The sequence below is a fragment of the Cnephaeus nilssonii genome, assembly GCF_951640355.1.
Source record: "Cnephaeus nilssonii genome assembly, chromosome: X".
Lineage (NCBI taxonomy): Eukaryota > Metazoa > Chordata > Mammalia > Chiroptera > Vespertilionidae > Cnephaeus > Cnephaeus nilssonii.
Window position 1 is genome coordinate 110,628,994 of NC_137071.1, and position 23,775 is coordinate 110,652,768.

General features: G+C 42.8%; 1 protein-coding gene across 2 annotated transcripts in view; it reads left to right on the plus strand.

Annotated features, from left to right (window-relative positions):
• ZDHHC9 (zDHHC palmitoyltransferase 9) overlaps positions 1-23,775 on the plus strand; it is a 35,771-nt gene that overhangs the window by 5,054 nt on the left and 6,942 nt on the right. The window contains exons 3-8 of one of the 2 annotated variants that reach the window (XM_079765163.1): positions 8,014-8,174; positions 14,258-14,416; positions 20,364-20,501; positions 21,433-21,479; positions 22,233-22,337; positions 23,365-23,468. In XM_079765163.1, the coding sequence (XP_079621289.1) occupies positions 8,014-8,174; positions 14,258-14,416; positions 20,364-20,501; positions 21,433-21,479; positions 22,233-22,337; positions 23,365-23,468 (714 nt within the window). Of the gene's footprint in view, positions 1-8,013; positions 8,175-14,257; positions 14,417-20,363; positions 20,502-21,432; positions 21,498-22,232; positions 22,338-23,364; positions 23,469-23,775 lie in introns of both variants that reach the window. The other variant, XM_079765164.1, reaches the window with a different exon arrangement.

Here is a 23,775-nt window from a genome sequence, read left to right on the forward strand (position 1 = left end):
GTAGGTTGAATACATAGAATGAAAAGAGATTGTTCATTCAGTAGCTAGTTAGCTTTGTATTGTTAGAAGTGTTTCTAAAGAAGCTGGGTGGCCATCTCTCAGGGCTGCTGTCACAGAGTGGATTTTTGCCCGGAATGGGAGAATTGAGCTAATTGTCTATAAGCCTCTTGCAACTCTGAGCGTCTGAAATTCTGTAGAACTTTTGTGACTGTCTGTAAGAGTAAATATAGAAAAGGAGAGGCTAGAAGATTACAGGTAGGTAGTGTATTTAAATATGTTTATGTATTCAAGTATAATTGTATCCATGGTAAATATATTTGAATTTAAAGCAGAATGAAAATTGTACAGTGTTTTAAAAAAGGATTTCCTAATTTATTCTCAGGGTGAGCTATCTAGGCAATGTGAGTGAGTCTGCCAGTTTCAGCTTTGAGCACATGAACCCTTCTCAGTCCTTTCTGCTCAAACTCTGTCCCGCTTGTATGATGAACACATAGCCACTAGCTTGGCCGGGAGTGTCAGGACGCTATAGCAGAATGACACTGACAACTTGTGAGCTTTCCAGCTACTGAAAGGCAATTGTGGTATTTAGTTAATCTCCATTTCATGATAAAGCTTGGAGAAAGGACTGAGTGCACTGTTTTTTTGAATTGGCTTCCTCTTTTTAAAAAAATATTTTAATTGATTTCAGAGAGGAAAGGAGAGGGAGAGAGAGATAGAAACATCAATGATGAGAGAGAATCATTGATCGCTGCTTCTTGTATGCCCCACACTAGGGATCAAGCCTGAAACCCAGGCATGTGTCCTCACCAGGAATTGAACCGTGACCTCCTGGTTTATAGGTTGATGCTCAACCACTGAGCCACACCTGCTAGTCCCTAGCTGCCTCTTTTAACTTTGTGACCAGATTGCTAGTGGGGTCAAGGTCCCCAGATTTCTCTTGTGGCAAGAAAAATTGTATGACTCTTGACCACTGAAGTAGAAGCAGTTTGCTGCTATGATTAGTGCATATGCCTCACTTTGCTTTATATGGAAGAAATCATATCAAGGCACTATCAAATCTCAATGGACTGACACACATGTGTGCTTATGATATACAGAGGAGTCACTGAATTGGATGAACTGAAAAATGCTTTGTAGCACTGCCTAGTAATTGTCCCACTTCTAGCCTCTCCCAACTCTACCTCTCTTTCAAGTCCCTCGAGTCTTCCTTTATGAAATCTTTCTAGTAATTTCTGCATTCATGGGACTAATTGTACATGCCACTCATTTAACACATAATCATATGACATTTCTTACATTTCTGATTTCTATGGTCATTGCACTTGTGCTCTTCCAATGTGAGGGACTATTTTCTGTGTCTGTGTGGCCCCCACAGTGTCGGTGGTCAATAAATGTTGCAGAATGAATACATCCTGGATGCAATTAAAATGTATCAGTCTTGACTCACAGAATCCTATATAATAAAACCCTAATATGCAAATCGACCTAACAGTGGAACAACCGGTCGCACTGACCACCAGGGGCCAGATGCTCAATGCAGGAGCTGCCCCTGGTGGTCAGTGTGCTCCCACAGGGGGAGCACTGCTCAGCCACAAGCCTGGCTCACGGTTGGTGAGCCAAGCGGCCAAGCGGTGGTGGCGGGAGCCTCTCCTGCCTCCGCTGTAAGCGGGCGGTAAGGAGCGAGGGGCCCTGGACTGCCTTTATATGACATTACATTTCATCTCAATGTTAGCTTTTGAATATGGAGTCCTGAAGATGTTCAGATTGCTAAAGCTGTACATAGGGCTGAATGCTAGACCAGCATATTCTGGGTTCTTGGTAGCTAGTGTTTGTTACCTAATGGCATCTAGGCTATTTGGGCTTCCCCAGCTCATGCTCCTAGAAAATGAAGGCATCTTTGTGGAACACTGATAGCATGCTGGCATGGCATTCTGATAGCCTTGCAAGAGCAGGGAAGCCCATCTCTAAGGTGAACCTAGAAAGTAAGCTTTGTGAGTTATGAGGGATTATCACCTCTGTGGCCAGGATGAGGAGGGCTTAGAGCAAAATTCATACTTTGCTACTCTGTGGGTGAACCCTATGAAAGGGGCACCATGTCCCTGAGGGCAAATGGAAGAGAAAAGGCAATTTGACAACACAAAGGTACCAGGTTTGAGGAGGCACAGGACTATGCAGACTAAAGCCAAACTCATGTGATAGAATATCTGTGCTTATAGTGCAAGGTCCAGGTTCCTGAAGTTCATTAGGTAAGACTGTGAAGAGGAAAGAGTGACTGCATCATATCTCTAACCAACAGAGCCTTCTATAGAGAATGTTCTGTAGGAGTTCAGTCTTGTGCTTCATCTAGCCCAAGATTCTTTCTGTGACTTGGCCAACCAAATGAAAGTTTTAAGAAACGAGTAGTTGCCTCTTTGATACCAATCTGTTATAGTACTTAGCTAAGCTCAACTTCCTGATTAAGCACATTCCTGGAGAAGGATTGGTTTATGTCTCCTGAACAATTCTTTGTGGTTCCGTCATTCAGAATTTATCTGAATATTTCAGCATCGATTACCTTTAGTGGTAATGAGTTTCATGTTATCAATCTTTATTATATGCATCTCCCATCTTTTCAGAATGAGTCTTTAAAACATTTTATTTACTGAATGATTTTAGAGAGAGAGAAACATCAATTTGTTGTTCTACTTATTTTTGCATTCATTGGTTGATTCTTGTATGTTCCCTGACCGGGGATCAAACCTGCAACTTTGGCATACAGGGATGACTAACCAACTGAGCTACCTGGCCAGGGCAGAATGAGTCTTAATTGAGTGTAGCGAACTTCTGTTTTAGGGAAAGCAAGCACAAAGAACAGGGATGTCCCCCATGATGCTGACATTGGTTGAGGTGTTTATTGAAGGAGAGAGGAGACCTCCTAAATCTTTCTCCTCAAAAGTATTGTGTTTAAGGAGGCACTTTATGCTTCTTGCAACAGAAAGAAGCTAGTGAATTCAGGGTAATTAGGGGGATACTTCTGGTATGGAGCAATGAGAAGACAAGCACCTCATAATGGTGATTAGATAAGGCCAGTTGATGGAGGGTCTTGGAATACTGGCCTTTTGGAGTTTGGGGCTTAATATAGTAGGCAGCAGGAAATTGTTCTAAGTTCTTGAGCAGGAGTATGTTATAATTGAATTTTGTTATTTGTTATATTTGAAATTTGTTATAACTGAAATTTGGCAACTTCTTAACAGGTTTGGATAGAAACTTTGGTCCTCCTCAAGTTAGAGGATGGTTCATTGCCTTAAAAATGAAAATGTCGCGCTAGCTGGTTTGGCTCAGTGGATAGAGCATCTGCCTGCAGATTTAAGGGTCCCGGGTTCGATTCCGGTCACAGGCACGTACCTCGGTTGCAGGCTCCTCCCCGGCCCTGGCCCTGGTCAGGGGTATGCAAGAGGCAACCAATCAATGTGTTTCTCTCACATCGATATTTCTCTCTGTCTTTCCCTCTCTCTAAAAACCAATGGAAAAATATCCTAGAGAATTTAAAAGAAAGAGAGAGAAGAGAAAAGAAAAGGAGAGAAAAGAAGAGAAGAGAAAAAAGAAAAGAAAGAAAATGTCCCTGCTTGGTTCATTTTCACCAATGCTACTGGAGCAAAACAGTGTTATGCATTTTCCTGTGACTTTTACATGCAGTAAATCTGGAGGCTGGTTTTAAATTATGTTTTTAGTGTCTAAGGAAACTTTTTCCTCTCAGTAGACTGTCGTCAGAAGAAACTTGAACCAGTCTTATGGGTGTTTCTACATGTTTACTGTGTTTAAGAGGACAGACAGCCATCTGTATCAGGGAAACTTATAGCATAGGCTTATTTCTATTAGGTGGGACCAAGGGCCATTGTGGGACTCTCTAATCTTTGAGTGCTTCCTGCTGTTGCAAGCACAGCTCTTCCTTAAAGCCACCCTTAACAGCTGCTATGGGAGCAGTTTCAAGCAGCCACCCTTAACACGTCATCATTGGTCTTACTCTTTAGCTATTTCATATGTTAGTTATGTTTTCTCCAACAAAATTAACTCCTATTTCTCTTGTTCTTCATTTGTTAGACCCATAAAAACTTGTTGGTTGATTGAGTGTACTGATCAAAGAACAACAACAACAAAAACATAGCAAGAAAGTTATTGGGCAGACTTGGAAGCAGATAATCAGTCCACGTTACCAGTCTGTAAGGCAGAGCCCTGCCATGGAATCTGTCTGTTTTTTTACTAGCTCCACTCATGCACCTCTTTTGAGTTTCCTCAAGTGAATTGAAGTCTGTGTCATTATCATTGTCCCTCCAATGAACTAGCATGCTAGGAATGGGGGATGATACATGACACACCAGCCCAGCCTGGCACTGCTGGCTATTGCTGGTTAGTACCACCATGTGGTCCGTGGGACATGTGGGAGTCCAGTCATCTAAACCTGCTATGGAAGCCTGAGGCCAGTTAAGAATTTGGTAGAGGGGCTGGCCGAAACCGGCTTGGCTCAGTGGATAGAGCGTCGGCCTGCGGACTCAAGGGTCCCAGGTTCGATTCCGGTCAAGGGCATGTACCTTGGTTGCGGGCACATCCCCAGTAGGGGGTGTGCAAGAGGCAGCTGATCGATGTTTCTCTCTCATCGATGTTTCTAACTCTCTATCCCTCTCTCTTCCTCTCTGTAAAAAATCAATAAAATATATTAAAAAAAAAGAATTTGGTAGAGGGGGACCTATCTTGACAATGCCTCTTCAGGTGGCAGAAATGAAGACTTAGTGGGAACAGGGTTGTACATATGAAATTTACAAGGGAGAAAAGCAACTTCCAACCCCCTGCGAAGGGGAAGGCCTCTTGGTACTTTGAAGACAAAGGAGAGTTCTGTTTGCAGAAGTGTATGGATATCATTATTCCAAAATGAAATATCAATGGAAAGTACTAGGGAGTTTTAAAAACAGCTTATGTGAATTACAGATCCAGTCTTTCATTAAGATAAATTAGGGGTATATGAGGATACTCTTGACTTTTGAGGTTGATATTGGGAATTACTCCCAAATCTTCCCATAGCTTATTCCTGTCAGAGACAGACCTCCAGCTTACTGCAATGATGGGACTAACCTGGGGGATATTTTTGGATCATAACTATTAAAGACGGGCACGATGGGTTGTAGTTCACAAGAATCTTAGCTGCTGGCTCTCCAAGCTTCCCTTTACTCAGAGTAGAAAGGCCTGTTGGTCCCACATCTGCCTTCCCAGACACACCCACTCACTAGTGACAACGGGCTGCCAGTAGCCTCATCTCTGGAGAACAATACAATGGGCCTGTTGTGTACTTGTTGACATACAGAGTGGATTGTTTTAGCAGGTGCAGAAGATAGGCTGTGTGGAGATTACAGAGACCTTTATCCATGATGGTGTAGCGTAATTCAAATCTAAGTTGTTCTTTGTCTGATTGACAAGCAGGTGTTGGAAGGGGACTTAGTTCAGCTTGGGTGAGTCCTTCTGTGCATGGAGGCCACATTAATTTGTGGGTGTGTGTGTATCTGTGTATGTGTGTTTGTTCTACTCTCTCCGTATCTTTTCCCTATAATAAAGCAATTTACACTCCCTTTGGTGTCCAATCAGATGGCTCTGATTTTTCTAAGGCTTTTGATTGGAGACTGTACACCAAGGCAGTGTGAGTCCTGGAGACATTACTTCTTTGTTTTCAATAATGATCTTAGGAAGATGGCTGATTTCTGTTAGTGTGGTGATTTCACTTGGCTTGTTCATGAACCAGAGCCTTGTGTTTTTACTGTGGCCTTTGGGTCCCTAGTAAGTAGAGGGGACTTTCATTTCTGAATTTACTTCTTGATTATCTGTGACAGTGAAGGGGAACAAAGGAAAAGAGGGTACTACACAAGCTCCTTAATTACCCTGAACTCAGTTAGCCATATCCTTCATTTCTCTAAACATTTTCCCCTACCCTTGGCATTTAGGAGAAGGAAGTCAATCATACAAAAGCAAACTATGACCAAGGATTTTCTTAAAAACAAATAAGCAGGCAAGCAAACAAAAAGCCACAAAAATCATTTTGCAAGTTCACTATATGTGTTCACCTTCATGACAAACAGCTCAGCCTATAGTATAGTTGGTTTGCATACCCATGGAGTCATGTGTGTGGCAAGAAAACAGGGAAGATCTCCTGGGGACTGTTCCAAAACTGCGGTGAATGTACAACCCGGGGTTAAACATTCCGAGTGGACAGAAGCTTGCTTGATCCCCATGCTAGTGAAATAAGCCTTTTTCCTTAGCTTACTTTCTCCACTCTCCCTCTGGCCCTTGCTTATTCAGTTATAGTCTGCCTCCAAGAGAAGATCTCTGTGTTGAAGGAGAAAATGTGCCAGGAGGAGGAGAATAAAAATAGGTCAGTGGTAACTCTCATCACACATTCCCATTTATTTGGTTGGAAATTTACTTAGACTTAACAAGTATTTGTTGATAGCTTCTTTATTCACATACTTGCATTAAGCTCTGGGAGATATAGAACCGTGATGATAATGTTAATAGCTGACATTTACTTAGCATTTACTGTGTGTCAAGTGCAGTTCTAAGCACTTTATTTATATTCATGCATCTGATCCACACAACGACCCCATGAAGTTCTATTATTATCTTCATTTCACAGATAAAGAGTTTGAAAGTAACTAAGACACCCAGCTAGGATCTGGTAGAGCCAGAATTCAAACCCAAACATTCCTGTTCCAAAAAGAGAAGATTCTTGTTCTTAGGAAGTCCAGTTGGGGGAGATGAGGTCAACATAGTAAAAAAACAGTTAGGAAACAATACAAGGCTCTGGCAGTGAGGATGACGTGGACAAATTAGTGCAGCTTAGGATAAGCCTTTTGGAGGAGACAAGACCTCTCTAAACCCCAGATTCTTCATTTATCAAATGGGTATAATGGACTCTACCTCATAGATTTAGTGTGAGAATTGGTGAGATCATGCATATAAAGAGCTTAGTGTCGTGCCTGGCATATTGGTGAGTGGTCAGTAAATTATGGTTGTGATGATGACAATGATGGCATTCATGCCTCTGGGACCTGACAGATGAGTAGGGCTGAGATAATCCAGAAAGGAAGAGATATGGCCTTCTAGGTGAATTATGAAGAAAGAGGGGAGCAAACATGATGTTGGGAAGGGGTGCTCAGGAGAAACAATTTTCTTATTTCCTTATGGTCACTAGTTACCTACTAGCTGAGCTAATTGAGGAGAGAAGAGGAATGGATGTTGCAAAGTCAGTCAGCAGCCCTGAAGCTTTAAAAAAAATATTTTCATTGATTTCAGAGCTGAAGGGAGAGGGAGAGAGAGATGGAAACATCAATGATAAGAGAGAATCATTGATTGGCTGCCTCCTGCATGCCCCACACCAGGATCGAGCCCACAACCTGGGCACGTGCCCTGACCAGGAATTGAACTATGACCTCCTGGTTCATAGGTCGACGCTCAACCACTGAACCACGCTGAAGCTTTTTATTGGCCTTGAAGCATGCTTCACATACTCTGTGTCTGACACTTGGACCTTTCTTCATGACTAGTCCTGATCTTTCCTTCCTCCTCCTGGAGCTCAGGACTAATGCCATATGGGTGCATAGGAAAAGCTCCAGACATTCCCAGAGTGAGAGCAACCTGTGATGCTTGCAGGTCCAGGCTCAGTGGCTTCCCTGATCTTAACAGTTGTGAGCCTTTCCTGAGGCACAGAGGAAATGTGACTCCCAGCAGGCTGACAGGATGGACTGGGCTTGGGGGTAGGAGAGGTCCCTTTAGACTGTCTTCTGTATGTTATAGATGGCATCAATCAATTAAGTATTTGTTGAGCTCCCATTATGTACAGAACCACTTTTAGGAGTTTTGGGTGATTCAAGTGAAGTAAAAACCATGGTGTCTGCCCTCAAGGTATTGCTTGTTTTGTTGACATACTGGTAACAATTCGTGGTCCATATAGGATTAGGTATAACTAAATGTTCAATTGCGTGCTTTCTCCAGATGCCGTTACTTGGCTGTCCAGCTATCTCCTGCCATCCCTGTGTTTGCTGCCATGCTCTTCCTTTTTTCCATGGCTACACTGTTGAGGACCAGCTTCAGTGACCCTGGAGTGATCCCTCGAGCTCTACCAGATGAAGCAGCTTTCATAGAAATGGAGATAGGTGGGTTTTCTAACCAGCTGGCAAGATGCTATGCTTTAATTAGTAAGGGAATCCTATATAATAAAGAGGTAATACGCAAATTGACCAACACTCCCTGGCACAAGATGGCTGCCCCTATGTGGTCAAAGATGGCCACCACAAGATGGCTGGCAGGGGAGGGTAGTTGTGGGTGACCAGGCCTGCAGGGGAGGGCAGTTGAGGGTGACTGGGCCTGCAGGGGAGGGCAGTTGGGGGTGACCGGGCCAGCAGGGGAGGGCAGTTGGGGGTGACTGGGCCTGCAGGGGAGGGCAGTTGGGGGTGACCGGGCCAGCAGGGGAGGGCAGTTAGGGGTGACCAGGCCAGCAGGGGAGGGCAGTTAGGGGCGACTAGGCCTGCAGGGGAGGGCAGTTGAGGGGGGGGACCAGGCTGGCAGGGGAGGGCAGTTGGGGGTGACCGGGCCAGCAGGGGAGGGCAGTTGGGGGTGACTGGGCCTGCAGGGGAGGGCAGTTAGGGGGGGGGACCAGGCCGGCAAGGGAGGGCATTTTGGGGCAACCAGGCCAGCAGGGGAGGGCAGTTAGGGGTGACCAGGCCAGCAGGGGAGGGCAGTTAGGGGCGATCGGGCCAGCAGGGGAGAGAAGTTGGGGGCGACTGGTCTGGCAGGGGAGGGCAGTTGGGAGGGACCAGGCCTATAGCGGAGGGTAGTTGGGGGTGACCAGTCCGGCAGGGGAGGGCAGTTGGGGGCAATCGGGCTGGCAGGGGAGCAGTTAGGCATTGACCAGGCTGGCAGGGGAGTGGTTAGGGGGTGATCAGGCTGGCAGGCAGGCGAGTGGTTGGGAGCCAGCAGTCCTGGATTGTGAGAGGGATGTCCGACTGCCGGCAGTTGGACATCCCCCAAGGGGTCCCAGATTGGAGAGGGTGCAGGCTGTGCTGAGGGACACCCCCCCCAGTGCACGAATTTTGTGCTCCAGGCCACTAGTCTATCTAATAATAGGATAATATGCAAATTAGTTGGGACGCCATCATGTAACAACTGGACAGCAGGGACCTGAGGCTGCATGGTGCCTGCCCTGGGTGGGGGACCTCAGGCCATGCCCCCCATCCAGTGGGGCTTGACACGGAACTTCAGGCCACTCCCCCTGCCCGGCGGGGCTTGACGGGAGAACTCAGGCTGCTTCCCCCACCCTGGCACTGGGCCGTGAGACCTCAGGCTGCGCCCCCCACCCAGTGGGGCTTGATTGGGGACCTCAGGCTGTGCCCACCGCCCTGGCACCAGGCTGGGGGACCTGAGGCTGTGCCCCCTGCCCGGAGGGGCTTAATGGGGGTGGGGCCGGCCGAGTCTGGGTCTCCTGCGATTTTGAAGCGCACGTGGGTGGGCAGGGACTTGACTCTGGGTCCCGCGGCACGCCCCAGACTCTGACAGGAGGGAGATTTTCATATACATTTTACTAATTTTCTTTCATTTCTGACACTTCTATTATAGAGAGAGGGCAAATAGTAATATTAAAATATTTCCTCTAATTAATTCCCTTTTAATGCACACAAATTTCATGCACCGGGCCACTAGTGGCATCATAATAGTGGTTGCAGATTAACAATCATTTCTAGGCTTTTCCCTCTGAGATCCTGAATCTGAGATCATGCCCACCCTGTGAATTTGCTAAGGCAGCTGAAACAAGGTTTGAAAGTCATGCTTCCTTTTTTTTTCTTGTGTTGGGTTGCGTTTCGGGAGGGATTTGTTACCAAGGTCTGCTGCACTGTTCCCAAAAGGATGGTTATTTTGTTTTGTTTTTTTACTCTTTGGTCATCATCAACTCATTTGATTTTTTTTCATGAAAGCTATAAACCTTCTCTTAGTATCTTTACATACATGCACATACATACAATTTTGATGTAATTTCAGGGATTCATAGGACTTTTGAAGCACATTCATGGGTCCATAACCAAGAATTCCTGCTTTAGGAGAACACACAAGGTGGAAGGGGTCAACTATGATGCCAGGAACCATTAAGAATTCTAGAAATGATAAGGAAGCAGTTATAGTTTCATTACAGAGCAGTCTACAGCTAAGGGTAGGACTCTCTGGGACAGAGATAGAGTATTACACTACCCAGGAGCCAGGGTGGCTTCGGGAATTGAAGCAGAACATCCCAGGGCTAGAGAGGATATTCTGGGAACTCACACTGGGAAAGAAGGCCAAGATGCCAGTACTAGCAGGGATTGAGAGCCCACCAGACCCAATAGCAGTGCCTGCCTAAATTGTTCTCAATTCCAGTACCCAAGTAGCTTGAGTTAGCATACAAGCCAAATAGAGTAGAAGAAAGGGACCCAGGACTTATAAGACTAAAAGCTACATCAGTTGAGCACCAGTCTGTGGTTAGCCTTTAGTTCTTTTAGGGTGTGTGTTTGTTTATTTTTTTAAATTTCAATTTTATTTTATTTAATTCAAAAAACAAACCTGTCGGGGTTCTAACAGGTATTACATTTATTTATTTTTACTTTTTAAATTGATTTCAGAGAGGAAGGGAGAGAGTGAGAGATAGAAATAACAATGATGAGAAAGAATCATTTATCGGCTGCTTCCTGCATGCCCCCTACTGGGGATTGAGCCCACAACCTGGGCAGGTGCCTTTGACTGGAATTGAACCTGGGACCCTTCAGTCCGCAGGCTCTATCCACTGAGCCAAACCAGCTAGGGCGAGAATTTACATTTTTATGCTTATCCAAAAAATAGTGTCTTTTTATATTTTCAGATTGAATTTTATGTCCATTAATTACACACACATATACATACATATATACATACATACATATATACATATATACATACACACACACACACACACACACACACACATATATATATATATATATATATATATATATATATATATATATATATATATATAATTGATTTCAGAGAGAAAGGGAGAGGAAAAGAGAGACAGAAACATCAATGATGAGAGAGAATCATTGATTGGCTGCCTCCTGCATGCCCCACACTGGTAATTAAGCCTGCAACCTGGGCATGTGCCCCAACTGGGAATCGTACTATGATCTTCTAGTTCATAGGTTGATGCTCCACCCCTGAGCCATGCTGGCCAGGCTAAAAAAATTATTAATTGACTTGTCTTTGTGCATGTCACAACAGGTTCCTTAGCAAGGTTAGCTCTGTTTTGCCAGATCACTGGGTTTGGGGGCCAAGCATGAGACATCATATTTGTGACCTCTGCATTTAACACGCCTCTCTCTATACAAGAGTGCATTCTTGAGTCCATACTCATGCATATGTTTAATTTTTATGCTAACAAGTTTTTGTCAACTTACATTCAGTGTTCAGCCCTGTACAGCAGGTCCTCGAATAACATTGTTTTATTCAACATAGTTTCATTATAACATGGATGAGATACCGTAGGAACTTAACTCTTGTTTATATTAATTAGCCTATGGTAAAATTGGTTTCATTATATGTCATTTCACTTAAAGTCACAGAACCTATCGAAGATGCTACGTGAGGACTTACTGTACTGGGTATGTTATGGGTGAGGAGAACCGAGAGAAGAAAGCGGGTGATTCCCTTGCATCATAGTACTTCATAGGGAGGATGAACCATGAACTGTCTTCCAGGTGCCTTCATGTAAAGCACATACAAAGGAATATTAAGGTGGCAGGTGCCATGCTGGTACTCATATCCTCTAATGAACAGCTATCCCCATTCTTGTAAGACTTATGAAACACTGTTATTGTTTGATTTCACAGCATCCACCCCACTCTTCAAAAAAGGGAAAAATGTACCATATGGCAGATATTTTAAAAACCAAAATGAATTAAAAAATATTCTGTTTTTGGAATTACCCTGCATAGGGAGGGTGCAACAAGACAGGCACTCTCATATGCTGCAGATGGGTGGCATGCAAATCTATCAATTTGGGAAGCAGTTTGGCAATAGTAATATTGGCTTTAAGCATTCATACCCTTTGACCCAGTAATTCCACTTCTGTCAGGGGTTAGCTAAAGGAAATAGACAGATTTACACAAATTACTGTAGAAGGATTTTTAGTACATCATTTTTCTTTTTTCTTTTTCATCTTAATATGGCACTAGCTATTTTAATGCTGGCAACTTCATATATTACTGCTCAGACTTCAACATGCTTTCCTTTATGTTTTAGAAATTAATTTTAACACATGAATGTATTCTCGAGGAAGGGAGGAGGGGGTTGGGATCGGGGTATGATGTTCAAGGGAATTTAGCGTTATTTGTAATATCATAACTTTGAATGTAGCATAATTTTTAAAAATTTATCTTTATTGTTGAAAGTATTATAGATGTCCCCTTTTTTACCCCCATTGACCCCTTCTTGCCCCCTCTCCCCTTCTCCTCCACTCCCATCACCTCCCCAGACCTTCATCGCACTATTGTCTGTGTCCATGGGTGATGCATATATGCATATAAGTTCTTTGGTTAATCTCTTCCCAACCCCCCTCTCCCCTTCCCTCTGAAATACACATCTGTTTGCATGCAGCAGAATTTAAATGAGTAAATAAATAATAGTACATGCATATGATGGAATATTGTATTGTCAATAATAATGTTTTCAGAAAAAAATAATAGAAAAATGTTTATTGTATAATCTTAAGTGAAAAACACAGTGTATAACATTGCATTTATAACATGATCTCAAATTTTAAAAAATCATAAATGTTTATCTGTTAAGGGAAGATAAAAGGAAATACACTAAAATGCATGAATATCCCTGAGCTGAAAAGATATCCTTATTTTTTCTTTACGTTTTCTGTTTTTCCAAAATTTTTACAATAAACATGTATTACTCTTATTTTAAAATAATTGTTTTTCTAATTATTAGCCTTTTTTTCATGCATATATTTTATTTTTGCAAGATATTGTGAATCTTTTCCTGTCATCATTCACTTGTCTACACCATTTTAAAAAGCTGCATAATATTCCATCCTATGCATGTATCATGATTTACTTAACCAACCTCCTATTGTGACATTGAAGTTATTTTCAGATTTTCACTATAAAAGGGACTCTATGAAAAATATCCTTATGTCAACATCTTTTATACAACTCTTTGAAATTTTGATAAGTTCCTAAACGTAGAATTTCTGGGTCAAAAAGTAAACACATTTAAAATTTTGGTAGCCACTGCTACATTATTTACTGGTAATGTATAAAAATACCTTTTCCCTGTCCTTGCCAACCCTAGATATTTTTTTATTTTTTGTTAATCCTCACCCGAGGATATTTTTCCATTGATTTTTAAGGAGAGTGGAAGGGAGGGAGAGAGGGGAGAGAAAGAGAGAGAGAGAGACAAACATTGATGTGAGAGAAACACATCAATTGCTTGCTTCCCGCACGTGACCTGAAGAGTCTGGGAATCGAACCTGCAATCCAGGTACATGCCCTTGACTAGGAATCAAACCCATGACACTTCAGTGTGAGGGCGGACACTCTAACCACTTAGAAGCATTGGCCAGGGAATCACTAGATATTTTTTAAAAATATATTCTTATTTATTTCAGAGAGGAAGGGAGAGGGAAAGATAGAAACATCAATGATGAGAATCATTGATTGGCTGCCTCCTGCACACCCCACACTGGGGATCGAGGCCGCAACCCAAGCATGTGCCCTTGACTGGAATCGAACCTGGGACCCAGTCTGCAGGCCGATGTTCTATCCATTGAGCCAAACCAGCTAGGGCTCACTAGGTGTTTTTATTCTTTTAAATATTTGTTGATACAGTAGGTGGAAGTGGTATCTTTGTGTTAATTTTTATTTCTTTGATTATGAACGAAATAGGATGTTTTCATTTTCTGTTTTTAGCCATTTTACTTCTTCTTTTTGAATATTTTTCTTTGTAATCAGCCAAAAACTTGAAGACACACTTTTTCACATGCATACAAAAGGATTGCATGGCACTCAGTGGAATTTGATGTTGAGAGTCTACTCTGGAAATGTTAGTATGAAGAAGACAGTGGGCCTAAGGAACCTTTGAATACTTCCATTGCTTTTGGACAACTGGTGAGACCTTTGGGTTCAAACAATGGCTAGCAGTGACGTTAACAGTCTTTATTGATCTACAGAAGCTACCAATGGTGCGGTGCCCCAGGGCCAACGACCACCCCCTCGTATCAAGAATTTCCAGATTAACAACCAGATTGTAAAGCTGAAATACTGTTATACGTGCAAGATCTTCCGGCCTCCCCGGGCCTCCCATTGCAGCATCTGTGACAACTGTGTGGGTGAGTAAAATCATTAGGGCATTGTCTGGGGGAAAGGCTGAGTTGAAGAAGAGAGTAAAGGTAATTTTTTCTTGAAAAAATTAGTAGGGGTAGATAGGAAAGCTAGAATTAGATAGGAAACAAGCGTCTGAACAACTGTAAATCAACTGTACTTCTGTAGATCAAATTGGAATTTAAATATCTGCCAGTCTAAAAAAAAAACACACCTTTTTGGTAAGTGGGAAAATAAATGACCTGTTGGGTTTTTGTTTTACTAACCTCACCCAAGGATATTTTTCCCATTGATTTTTAGACAGAGTGGAAGGGGGGCGGGGGAGAGACGAGGAGAGAGAAACATTGATGTGAGAAAGACACATCAATTGGTTGGCTCCTGCACATGCCCGACCATGCTGAGGATTGAGCCTGCAACCGAGGTACATGCCCTTGACCGGAATCGAACCCAGGACCCTTCAGTCTGTGGGCCGACACTCTAGCCACTGAGCGAAACCGGCTAAGGCAAATTACCTGTTTTTCAAATCTATATTTTCTTTACTGGATCTGTTTCAAGTGGAACCCACCTTGCATAGGGGGAGGAGAACCCTAGTCTACTGGAGGGAAGCATCAGGGAAGGAAGGACTTTGTAAGAAGTAGTATTCCCAAGAAGAAAGTTGTTAGCATTTATTGAGTTCCTACTATATACTAGGTACTATGTGAAGTGTATTCCCTTTCTCTCATTTAAGGCTTGTAAGAATCTCAGGAGATAGGTATTATCCCCATTTTATAGATGAGGAAATAGGTGAAGCACCTTTATGTGGGTTCATATAATTAGTAAGAAATGAAGCTGGAACAGGTATGATTCTCAAACTCATTTCTTCTTTCTCTGCTGCTGTTACAAGGGTTTCGGGTGTATGTGTGTGCATAATATATCTGTGCTTTTAGCCACATGTATGTGGCTTAGTTGTAATCACTGCCTACTGTGTACTGAGCTCTGGGAAAGATCAGAAACAGTCCGTAAATGTGTCTATCAATAGGCAAATATGATCAATTCCTTATATTATTACTAGGCTTACTTCCAGCGTTCTTTATATATGTCATAGAACAGGCCTGAGTACATTGCTTTCTTCTTATTATCCAGTTCTGTAGACAAAGCTTGAAAAGATATCTTACTTTATATGGTAATAAGCTACATGTAAGTAGGATTTTTAGAAATTTAAACCCATTTTATTTAGTTATTTATTTTTATTTTTTTAAATATATTTTTATTGATTTCAGAGAGGAAGGGAGAGGGAGAAATAGAAACATCAATTATGAGAATCATTAGTGGGCACACCCCACACTGGAGACTGAGCTGCAACCTGGTCCTGTACCCTGACCGGGAATCGAACCATGACTTCCTGGTTCATAGGTTGAGGCTCAACCACTGAGCAACACTGGCCAGGCAAATTGAAACCCATTTTAAATAAGCCAGGAAACTTAATGTTTCAAGAATGTCTGATGTGAAGGTTTTCATAAAGAATTCCCTCTCCTTATTAATATTCTTAAATATAAAGAACTCACACAAATTGATTTTTTAAAATCTACATCTGAGGATATTTTTTCCATTGATATTTTTAGAGAGAGTGGAAGGGAGAGAGAGAGAGAGAAACATCGACGTGAGAGTGACACATCGATTGATTGCCTCCTGCACACACCCCGACCGGGACTGGGGATCAAACCTGGAACTGAGGTATGTGCCCTTGATCAGGGATCAAACCCAAGACCATTCGGAATGTGTGCTGATGCTCTAACCACTGAACAAACAGTCCAGGGGACAAATTGATTTTTAAAAAAGAACCACTAAATTTCAGTAGAAATATGGACAGTTTACAAAATAAAAAAATACAATTAGCTAGTTAACATGAAAAAAAATTTATCCCTACTAAATATCAAAGAAAAAAAAATTAAAGCAGGACCTCTTAAAATCTAGATAATAAGCAAGGAAAACCTGGTAATGCTTAGTGCTCCATTGGTAGGAGTGTAATTTGGAACAAACTTTTTGGAAAGCAACCTAATCCTACCTAATAATCGAGTAATATGCAAATTGACCACACCTTCGCTATGCCCAAGCCACACCCACCAGCCAATCAGGAGCGAGTATGCAAATTAATCCAACCAAGATGGCTACAGCCACAGAGAGCAAGGTTTCCCAGGCAACAGAGGAAGCCAAGCTTTCCGCATGCTCTTGCCAGGCCTAAGCCTCTACTCAAGCTACAAAGTTTCAATTATAGAAGGTAAATAAACCCTAAACAGAAATGGCTGCTGCCGCGGAGCGAGCAGAAGGCTTGGTTCCACTCCAGGCTACAAAGTTTCAATTGTAGAAGGTAAATAAATTCCAGATACCAGGGCCTCTGCTTGGGTCGCCAGGGGGCGTGGCTGGCCTGCAAACCACCACAGACCCCTTGCTCAGGCCGCCCCACGCCCCAAAGGAACCCCCACCCTGATCCGGGACACCCTTCAGGGCAAACCAGCTGGCCCCCACTCCTGCACCAGGCCTCTATCCTATCTAATAAAAGAGTAATATGCAGATTGACCATCACTGCAACACACAATATAGCTGCCCTCATGTGGTCAAGGATCATGCTCCCATGTGGACACAAGATGGCCACTACAAGATGGCCAGCAGGGGAGGGCAGTTGGGAGGCACCAGGCCTGCAAGGGAGGGCAGTTGGAGGCGATCAACCCTGCAAGGGAGGGCAGTTAGGGGTGTCCAGGCCGGCAGAGGAGGGAAGTTGGGGGCAAACAGGCTGGCAGCGGAGTGGTTAGGGGGTGATCAGGCTGGCAGGCAGAAGTGGTTAGGGGCAATCAGGAAGGCAGGCAGGCAAGCAGTTGGGAGCCAGCAGTCCTGGATTGTGAGAGGGCAGTCAGACATCACTCGAGGGGTCCCAGATTGGAGAGGGTACAGGCTGGGCTGAGGGACATGCCCCCCCCTCCATGCACGAATTTCGTGCACCGGGCCTCTAGTCTATACTAATAAAGAGCTAATATGCTAATGGTCGGGACGCCATAACGGGTAATGACCAGGTCATTAGCATATTAGCTGGGGCGTTGCTCCAGAGACAGGGCGGAAGCGGGGAGGTGCCTGGAGAAGGCGGGACCATCCCATGCCAGGGAGGGCAGGGGTGAGAGCCCATAGCGCCCCCCTCACCAGTCCTTCGCCACCCACCGCTGGCACTCTGAGTGCCCCGCGGCCCACCTGCCAGGGAAAGGAGCACAGCAGCAGGCAGGAGGCTTCCACGCTCTCCTCCAGTGCCATGATGGGGCGGAGCTGCTGCATTGCTCCTGAGACCGGGAGGGGGGCCGGGGGGGGAGCGGGGAGGCTCCCAGAGAATGTGGGACCAGCCCGAGGTGACTTGAGGGACTGAGGGTGGGGCTTGAAGTGGCAGGAGAAGGCCAGAGGGTTTGGGGGCTGGGCCAGGTGCATTGGAGCTCTGCCAGGACCGGTTCGGGTGTCAAGGCAGGGCTGCAGGTGGGTGGGCGGCGCCACGCGAATTCGCACTCTGGGCTTCTACTAAGATTGATAAAAACCTTAAAACATTGATGTCAATGATTACCTTTGTAGAAATTCCTAAGAAAATAATCAAGAATGTGGTAAAAGATTTAGGTATGGAAATATGTACCTCAGGATTATTATGATAATGAAAATTTGAATAAATCTCATTGTCAACCAGTAAATAAATGGTTGAATAAATTGTGGAACATTCATACAGGGGACTTTTATGGGAAAACCTTATTCCAGAAAGTGAAATGAAATAAAATAGAAGACAGGCTACATGTATAGTGTGATCTCAGTTAGACATTTAAAAAATATGAATATGTGTAAAGAAATATGAAAGGAAATACTCCAGAATGCTCTTAGTTTGTTATCTATAGGTTGTGGGTTTATTAGTGATTTTGTTTCCTTGTATTGCTTGTATTATAAGAAAAAAGTGTGATTTAAAGTACAGTAAAAATATATCTGTATAAACCTACATTTCCAGTGTTTCTATATGACAGGTTTGTTTAGAGTAAGACTTGAACATGTCATTCTTTTCTACATTTTCCTTCTCTTTTCTGAAAAGATATATTGTAGCCCTTTAGCTGGGAGATGTATCATTCTTGCAGTCTTATTATTTTTGACAGTATGCAGTTCATTGTCCTTTAAAAATGATATGTGTTATTCTTTGTGCCTTTTTGGTTCATTAAATAATACATGTTCATTGTAGAAAATACAGGGAATACAGAAAGTGTAAATAAAATCTAATCCCAAACTCACTCTCCATTTCTCTATATTTCCTTCCAGCCTCACTCTTGTTTGTGAAATTAGATCACACATGATTGAGTTTTTATTCCTACCTTTGTCATTTAACATTATATCTTAAGCATTTTTTTACACCTTTAGTACATGTCTTTTGAATATTTTAGTTTAATGACTGTATATAATCTATCACATGGCCATATTCTAGTTTTTTAAGGCAGTTTCCTATCATTAGATATTATTCATGATTCCATTGTATTCATTATTATAACACTGTAATCAAAATTATTTAATATACAGATATGGTAAAATTAGAACCTTCATACATTTCTGGTGGGAATGTAAAATGGTTCAGCCACTGTGGAAAAGTTTGGCAGTTCCTCAAAAAGTTAAGCATAGAATTAACATATGGTCCAGCAATTCCACTCGTGGGTGTATACTTGTATTAGTCTGCTTGGGATGCCATAACAAAATACACAGACTGGGTGACTAAATTACAGAAATTAATTCTGACATTTAGAAGTCCAAGATCAAGGTATTGACAGGGTTGATTTCTTTTTTTTTTTTAAATATATTTTATTGATTTTTTACAGAGAGGAAGAGAGAGGGATAGAGAGTTAGAAACATTGATGAGAGAGAAACATTGATCAGCTGCCTCCTGCACACCCCCAACTGGGGATGTGCCCGCAACCAAGGTACATGCCCTTGACCAGAATCGAACCTGGGACCTTTCAGTCCGCAGGCCGACGCTCTATCCACTGAGCCAAATCGGTTTCGGCGACAGGGTTGATTTCTGGTGAGGCCTCCCTCTCTGTCTTACAGGCAGTCACCTTCTTTTTTAAAGGTAATTTTTAAAAAATATGTTTTTATTGATTTTAGAGAGAGAGGAAGGGAAAACGGGGAGAGAGGAGAGAAACATCGATATGAGAGAGAATCATTGATCGGCTGCCTCCTGCAAGCCCCACACTGGGGATTGAGCCCGCAACCCAGGCATGTTCCCTTACTGGCAATCTAACTGGTAACTTCTTGGTGCATGGGACGTTGCTGAACTCACTTTGTTTTTAAATTTAACTCTTTAATTCATCTAGAATTCATTTTGATAAATAGTGTGAGGGGGAAAATTTTAACCTTATTTTTCACCAAATAGCCAATTGTCTCAGTGTTGTTTATGGAAAAGTACTTCCTTTCACCACTGATTTTGTAATGCTGCTTTTATTAAGACAGTGAATTCTTATATATTCTAGAGTGTGTTTCTGGCTATGCCACACCATTTTAAGTGTTGTAATTTTATTATCTTTTACTAACTGGAGGTTAAGAAAAACCACACTACTCTTTTCAAAAATTACTTGGCTATTTTCACCTATTTATTCTTCCTGAACTTAGTAGACCCACCTACTAAGATTTTTCTTTGGAAAAGCAGAGACTCAGTGAGACAGATCACTTAACCCCTCAGTTCCTTAGTTTCCTCTGCAGTAAAATGGGGAAAAGAATATCTTCTTTTGCTCAACTTCTAGGGTGATTATGGGGGTCAAATGAGATGGCTATGAAAACATTGTGAAAAAGAGAAAAATAGAAACCAGTTTTTTACAATTGAAATAGGCAATGATCTGGGGTCTTTGAATTAGTTATTCAGATGTGAATGGTGGGGTTGCAGTGTTTTGGAGGCTTTGACACTAGATTCTTTTTTCCCCACAGAGCGCTTCGACCATCACTGCCCCTGGGTGGGGAATTGTGTTGGAAAGAGGAACTACCGCTACTTCTACCTCTTCATCCTTTCTCTCTCCCTCCTCACCATCTATGTCTTCGCCTTCAATATCGTCTATGTGGCCCTCAGTGAGTATGCAGGGCAGTGCCTGTTGTTGGAGTGGGGGTGGGATGGGAGAAGACTTGAGGACAGCTTAGGGGAGTGGTTGGGTTTCCTGGTGGGACTTTACCATTGTGAAGGCGCCTTAGGACCAGCTAGAAATAAGCACTACTGTCTGCTCTTGAGTAGGGCTCCAAACCTCAGCTCACATCAATCAGTATTTACTGAGTGAGTTGGCCTTTTCACTGACCCTCTGTTGGGGACCATGGCCATAATAACTGGTTTGTACCCAGAGTACTAGACATTTCTGAGGTGATCCCAAAGGTTGGGGATGTATTTTGGCTGTCTGCATCCTCTCTTCTTTTGCTTTATAAGATCTGCTCTGTGCCAAGTGGTAGAATGGGCTATATCTGAGAAATGCCTTTTAGTAGCTCCTGGTTTACTTTGGGAGATAGAAAATACACACCTACGTGTGTGCATGTACACAAACACATACACACACATAAATAAGCAGATAACAAATAAGGGCAGAGGGGATGTGGAATTAAAGGAGTGGTCTTAATCAAAACAACTTCCTGGGAAGGGATGAGTTCTCAGCTGGATTTTGAACAAGGGAGGGAGGACACGGATTGGTGAAGAGAGAGGATTTTTAGGGGTGTTTCTAATTTATTTTATCTATGAATGAATATCCCCCTGCATGCCCATAGTGAGGACTAGGGAAAAGGGAGGGGAGCCAGATGCTTGGCTTCTGCCCGACTCTCTAGACCATTGCCGGGTCCTGCATTTGGTCAGGAGACTACCTCCTTGGGGGTGTGAGTCCCTTGTCTGAGTGAGGGCTTATTTCTTGCCAGTTTGTAACAAGGGGTAGGGAAGAGGAAGTGAGTAGGTACTAGGATAAGTGTGCATTTTTAAAATTAAAGTCACTAACTTTTTTCTCTACTACTCCTCCCAATTTCATAGAATCCTTGAAAATTGGCTTCCTGGAGACGTTGAAAGAAACTCCTGGAACATATCCTCCCCTGGCAGTATGTCCCTGTGAATCCTTCTTAAATTACTTTCCAGCATGCTTTCTCTCTGCAGTTATCCCATCATCTCATTTTTCAGACATCAGAGAGTGCTAAATTCTGGGAAAAAAATAAAAAAGGTAGTCTTCGTAGTAGCAATCAGAATGGAAGAAGACCAAGACTTAAAGGGTGGCCTTTGCTCTACCCCCTTCTCTATTGCCTCCCTTCCAGTTCCTTCTGATCACACACTCAGCCCTGCCTCTGTAGTGGGCTGTCTATGCCTCAATATATCTCTTATGTCACTTGCTGGAAGTCCACCTTTCTGTTACCGCTAACGCTTACTTTGTACAACAGTTGCATTTCTGAAAAGGAAATTCAGATGGGATTTCTATAAATCACATCCTGTTTTTCCCACCAATTTTTTCATTTATAAAGTTTATTTTTTGATGGATTTTCCATTAGCAGTGATGGTCAGCATTGTTTAGCTTTGGCCCCCTCCTAAACATCCCCTTCAAAAAGCTAATCTAAAAACAGAGGAACACTTAAATATGCTAGAGATGTTAGAGAGTTACTCATAGTGAACAGACAGGAGTCCTTTACCTGTCATAAGGGATGTACCCAGCGAATTTAGAATTCATCTGTTATGTATGGATACTTGGCCATTTGTGACATGTTCCGAGAGGTAAAGACTGGTGCCATGAGAAGGGTGAAGCATTGAGTCTGCTGGTGTGGCTTCAACATTCCTTAACATACCTCACTGTTCTAGAAGTACTCATTTGTTTCTTCACACTCTGGTCCGTCGTGGGACTAACTGGATTTCACACTTTCCTTGTGGCTCTCAACCAGACAACCAATGAAGACGTGAGTCAACCTTCCCATCTTCTCATCACATATTCTTTTTAAAAAATGTATATTTATTTATTGATTTCAGAGAAGAAGGGAGAGGGAGAGAGAGACATAGAAACATCAATGATGAGAGAGAATCATTGACTGGCTGCCTCCTGTATGCACCCCCCCCCCCCCGCACTGGGTATCGAGCCTGCAATCCGGGCATGTGCCCTTGACGGAATTGAACCTGGGAACCTTCAGTCTGTAGGCCGACACTCTATCCACTGAGCCAAACTGGCTAGGGCTCATCACATATTCTTTCTCCAAAGCCTATTCTCTTGTTACCTGCTAGAGAACTGAATATCCAGGGCCTGGGAGGTTGAGGCAGGCAGAAACCTAGCGTGGGAGATTGTTAAATCTGAAGTGTGGAGAAGAAAGCAGACTGCTTTGTTTAGAGCTGAATGCCTGTAGAGAATTAAGAAGAAGTGGTTGAATGGTAGGGGAGGTACAAGGTCTTCAGCTATTCATAGATCTTTAAAGGCTAATTGGTGCTTCTGGATTAGGATGGACAAGGACAGGTGCATGGAATAAATCCTTGCTTTTTAAAAGTTACCAATTAACCCATGTTCATTGCAGAAAATAAAAAAAGACAGATGAGCAAACATATCAAATAAGTCCCTGTTACTTTACCTTCTATACATCACCATTGTTAATGGTATGATTTATAGTCCAGACTTGTTCCTGTTTATTTGACTATATATTTTGAATTTTTAAATTAAAATAGATACATATTGTTTAGTTGTCTGCTTTTTTTCACTCTGTTGTGGACATTGTCCCATGGCTATGCATTGTATTTCTTTTTTTTCCTATTGTGGTAAGATATTCATTATATAAAATGTACCATCTTAACTATTTTAAGTGTATAATTCAGTGACATTAAGTATATTCATGTAGTTGTGCAACTATTACCATCACCCATCTCCAGAACTTTTTCATCTTCCCATGCTGCATGTTTTTTTCAACATAAATTTTAATGTAAGTCTTGGCTTTTATCTTGCAGATCAAAGGCTCATGGACAGGGAAGAATCGAGTCCAGAATCCCTACAGCCATGGCAACATTGTGAAGAACTGCTGTGAAGTGCTGTGTGGCCCCTTGCCTCCCAGGTACTCAGGGGACTAGAAGGTCCTGGGACTCTTGGGTTGAGCAACTCGAGCCAATCCTGTTGCTTGGTATGATGCCTTCTTCTGAATGTGACCTCTTGGTGTCAAATAGGACTTCCCAGGGATTGTACCTTAGTGCCATATCTACATGGACCATAGACCGCAGGATGATTGTTTTAAAGAGATGACCTTTCATTCTTATTTCATTTGTTTCTTACCCTGGTTAATGTGGTATGCCCTGGTTTGTGGAAGAAAAAGTGAGTGGAAGATAGGAGGCATGTGCTAGGATCAGGCTAGACTGCCAAAGGGC